Source organism: Notolepis coatsorum (assembly GCF_963971535.1).
Source record: "Notolepis coatsorum genome assembly, chromosome: 20".
NCBI classification, from domain to species: Eukaryota; Metazoa; Chordata; class Actinopteri; order Aulopiformes; family Paralepididae; genus Notolepis; species Notolepis coatsorum.
In genome coordinates this window covers 87969-92968 of record NC_140184.1, presented here as the reverse complement: position 1 = coordinate 92968, position 5000 = coordinate 87969, and the positions used below count along the sequence as shown (strand labels likewise).

General features: G+C 46.0%; 1 protein-coding gene across 1 annotated transcript in view; it reads right to left on the bottom strand.

Annotated features, from left to right (window-relative positions):
* Positions 1-5000, bottom strand: part of LOC311247270 (histone-lysine N-methyltransferase SMYD3-like) — a gene marked incomplete at its 5' end in the record, with an annotated part of 66638 nt that overhangs the window by 27047 nt on the left and 34591 nt on the right. The window contains 2 exon segments of the mRNA XM_084337630.1: positions 2020-2186; positions 3444-3521. Coding sequence (XP_084193756.1) covers positions 2020-2186; positions 3444-3521 — 245 coding nt within the window.

The following is a 5000-nucleotide window of genomic DNA, read 5'->3' as shown; positions in this document are numbered from 1 at the left end:
CTGTACTGTTCTCTACTGTACTGTACTGTTCTCTACTCTACTGTTCTCTACTCTACTGTACTGTTCTGTTCTCTACTCTACTGTTCTCTACTCTACTGTACTGTTCTCTACTGTACTGTTCTCTACTCTACTGTACTGTTCTCTACTCTACTGTACTGTTCTCTACTCTACTGTTCTCTACTCTACTGTACTGTTCTCTACTGTACTGTTCTCTACTCTACTCTACTGTACTGTTCTCTACTGTTCTCTACTCTACTGTACTGTTCTCTACTGTACTGTACTGTTCTCTACTGTACTGTTCTCTACTCTACTGTACTGTTCTCTACTCTACTCTACTGTTCTCTACTCTACTGTACTGTTCTCTACTGTACTGTTCTCTACTCTACTCTACTGTTCTCTACTCTACTGTACTGTTCTCTACTCTACTGTACTGTTCTCTACTCTACTGTACTGTTCTCTACTCTACTGTACTGTTCTCTACTCTACTGTTCTCTACTCTACTGTACTGTTCTCTACTGTACTGTTCTCTACTCTACTCTACTGTACTGTTCTCTACTGTTCTCTACTCTACTGTACTGTTCTCTACTGTACTGTACTGTTCTCTACTGTACTGTTCTCTACTCTACTCTACTCTTCTCTACTCTACTCTACTGTTCTCTACTCTACTGTACTGTTCTCTACTGTACTGTTCTCTACTCTACTGTACTGTTCTCTACTCTACTGTACTGTACTCTACTGTACTGTTCTCTACTCTACTCTACTGTTCTCTACTCTACTGTACTGTTCTCTACTCTACTCTACTGTTCTCTACTCTACTGTACTGTTCTCTACTCTACTGTACTGTTCTCTACTCTACTGTACTGTTCTCTACTGTACTGTTCTCTACTCTACTGTACTGTTCTCTACTCTACTGTAGTTCTCTACTCTACTGTACTGTTCTGTTCTGTTCTCTACTGTTCTCTATTGTACTATATTCTACTGTTCTCTACTCTACTGTACTGTTCTCTACTATATTGTACTCTACTGTACTATACCCTACTGTCAGCAAGAGAAGAAGAAGCAACAGAAGAAGAAGCAACAGAAGAAGCAACAGAAGAAGAAGCAACAGAAGAAGCAACAGAAGAAGCAACAGAAGAAGAAGCAACAGAAGAAGCAAGAGAAGAAGAAGCAACAGAAGAAGAAGCAACAGAAGAAGAAGCAACAGAAGAAGAAGCAAGAGAAGAAAAAGCAACAGAAGAAGAAGCAACAGAAGAAGAAGCAACAGAAGAAGAAGCAACAGAAGAAGCAAGAGAAGAAGAAGCAACAGAAGAAGAAGTAACAGAAGAAGAAGCAAGAGAAGAAAAAGCAACAGAAGAAGAAGCAACAGAAGAAGAAGCAACAGAAGAAGCAAGAGAAGAAGAAGCAACAGAAGAAGAAGTAACAGAAGAAGAAGCAAGAGAAGAAAAAGCAACAGAAGAAGAAGCAACAGAAAACAGAAAAAGTGGGGCCTGGCAGACAGCGCTGCATGCGAGTGTGGAGACCCTGAGCAGACTGTTGACCACATCCTGACCATCTGCCCCCTGACCCCTATACAGACCACCCTCTGCCCCCTATACAGACCACCACCTGCCCCCTATAGAGACCACCCTCTGCCCCCTATACAGACCACCCTCTGCCCCCTATACAGACCCCCCTCTGCCCCCTATACAGACCACCCTCTGCCCCCTATACAGACCACCCTCTGCCCCCTATACAGACCACCCTCTGCCCCCTATACAGACCACCCTCTGCCCCCTATACAGACCACCCTTGGAAGCCAGCCTCTTTGATGTGGGACCAGAGTTAAGGGCATGGCTACAAGATACGGAGTTGGACCTCTGACGTTACACGAAAGAAGAAGAAGCAGCAGCAGAGGGCGTTGAGATTCACCACATAATAATAATCAACAACTTTTTAGTAGGATTTGACTGAAACCTGCAACATGTATTTTCTCACAGGTTCTCCGAAGTCAAGACACCAGAAGATAAACAGCACACTGACCTGTATGGCAGTAGTGTCTTTTCCCCGTGTTCCAGAGCCGTGTCCCAGTGGCCCAGCTGGATGGCGGCGTCCACAGCCATGTCCGTCACCCGCAGCTTGTAAACGTTCTCATCGGGGACAGCGCCACCGCCAGGCGACGACAGCAAAGTGCAGGCATCCAAAACACCCTGCCAATCTGGGAGGGTTCGTTAAGGAAGTGATCCGGAAGAGAGAGAGAGAGCAGCACACGAGCGAGAGCACCACGTGGTTTACGTGAAGTCTGTCGGGGTGGGACATTCAAGGACGTCTCCTTCGTTGTTTTTGTTTGTTTTGTTTTAAATACTATTCCTATTCAATGTCACTATTGTATGTCTGCTTTGGCCACGTCTTCTGCCGTTAACACTGTCTGTGCCGTTCACGTAGTCCTACGTTTCTGTGGCCCGACCCGTTGAGTGGCGGAAACGTAGATCTACGTTTCTGTTTCGTTATTTCTTTTATTCGCTATTGCCATTCATAATCCACCGAGGCACCTCGTGCATGCTCTGTCCTGAATGTGTCTGAGATCGCAGATGGTCAATACCGCCGCCTAACGCCTTCGGGCCGCTATTGCACTCCATTTGAAACGATGTGGTTTGTTTTCTCGGCCGAGCTGCGGCGTGGGGGCGGGTCCTAAACACTCCGGCAAAACAAGCGCTTATATGGATGGCATGGACAACTGACCCCGCCCGCCCGTTCATGTGCAATGCTGGATAACGTCGGAGACAGGATCGCTGTGGATATCTGGAATGGCGATCAGATAATTGGATTCTTCTTTTTGCAGTACATCAGAGACAAGGTAAGGACAATATATTACCAATCTTGCGTTGATCCGATATTTTTTCCCCCGCGATCGAAGCGTGTCTGTGTGGTATGTGTGTGTGCTGTGTCCCGTTGGTCACATCACGGCACGGATGGGCGCCCCGCTCTGAACCACCTTTCATGCGTCCATGATGAAAGATAATACCGATAATCTAGCGTTGATTTCAGATTGATTGTTGATCCAAGCGTTTTTGTGTCTTTTCCTGGGATTACTCAGAATCACTCAAACTATACTCATATTCATACACGGTATAAAACGGAAATGTACGGATGAAGAAATTATCAGTTTTTTGCATGTTGACTGGAAGAAACTAACTGACAATCAACAACGTTATTAGATCCATAGCTATACTATTTAATATAGTTTTTAGCACTGCAAACACGGCATTCTCCTCATTGAACATAGCACTGGCACTGACGGCCCACAGTGCCCCCTGCTGACTGGCAGTCAATGTGTTAAGGTACTTCAAATTGAATTGAGAGTGAGAGAGAGTGAGAAAATGCTTGTGAACAAATGTCGTCCTATTTGTGGTGGTGGTGGTGGTGGTGTGGTTGAAGGTTGAAGGTTGAAGGATGCCCCCAGTGACCTGCAGCTTCTCCAGGGTGGGGAGGACCTCTTTCAGGGGCCTCCAGGAAGCCTCCTCTCCAGAGAGCAGCATGTCGTCCTGAGGAGAGAGAGAGAGAGAGAGAGAGAGAGAGAGAGAGAGACAGAGACAGAGAGAGAGACAGAGAGAGAGAGAGAGAGAGAGAGAGAGAGATTTTGATTTTATAAAAAAACTTTATTCTTTACTAAAAACACTCAAGATGCAACATAAACTTTCAACATTAAAATACTCTACAACCCAAACAACAAAAACAAAACAAACAAACAAACAAAACAAACAAACAAAACACAAAAAAAACAAAACAAATCACAACAAACAAATCAATTAGGGACAACACTGCTTAAACTGAACCAAATTGTCACTTAGAACTTTTCCCCCATATGGAGGGGGGGAAAAAACTCTACACGATCCAAAAGTCTGGGTGCATCAACGAGAGACACACCGGAGAGGCACTGTAGCGTCTCTGTCTTCACCTTTCCCCTTTTGGTACAACACAACAGGCCTTTGTGCGTGTCTGACAGACTCCAGTCACCACCCATCTCGTGGATAAAACGGGCCGCTTCGACAGCCGACCCTCCTCCTTCATCCTTATCACGTAAGCTCCATTTCAAGTTTGAAGTCGTCCTACCGTCCACCCGTCTTATATCATATGGCCTCAATGATGTCAGGGGCCGAAACCAGAGCAGGGGGACCGAGATGCCCTCTGGACCGACATCCTCAGTAGACATTTTGTAACCCTCGCCTCCCCGTCCGAGGCCGCCTTTTCCTTCCCGGTCCAGATGCCGCTCCAACCTCACCTCCCACACCCCCGTGCGGAGACTGGCAGCCCCCAGTGACTTCCCATCTTCCATCACCCTCCGAGGCTGAGCCAGTAAAATGTTCACACAGTTCCACAAATGCATACGAGTACATGAGATGATCAACCAAAGTCTCAGCCTCCAGGCCTCAGCATCAGGACACCATGAAACGTCCAGTCCTAAGTGACAACACACCAGTCCCGTCAATAAAAAAACTCTCATTTCAGAAATAAAAATAAAAATAAAACAAAACAAAAACTACACCTATTCCACTCCAGCCTCCACCACACTGGGGCCCTGTATTACCTTCTGTACAATCTTCCTCATTCTGTATATATCTGTGTCAACAAAACGACCTTCTCCTTTAAACCTCATATGTTCCTTTGCTGCTGCAACAAACTAAATTTTATCTGGAAAAAAATCTTTCACCTCCACACTCTTCCTGTTCTTTGTCAACTTTAAAAACAGTTTCATTGCCTCCATTGAATAGGAATAACCATCTTCCACATATTCATCATCACTTTCCACAAAGTCTGCCATGAACCCCCCTGTGTACTCTGCGTACTGCTAAGTTCCTCCGTCACATCTGCCTTCTTAGCTTGAGAGCTCGACACCCCAAACACCTCAACCTTCTCCTTCTGCCTAGCAACCCCCACCCCGCCGTCCCCCTCCCCCATGTCAATATCCTCTACTTCCTCCACCCCGACCCCCTCAACATCTGCAGCTACCCCAGGTACACTCC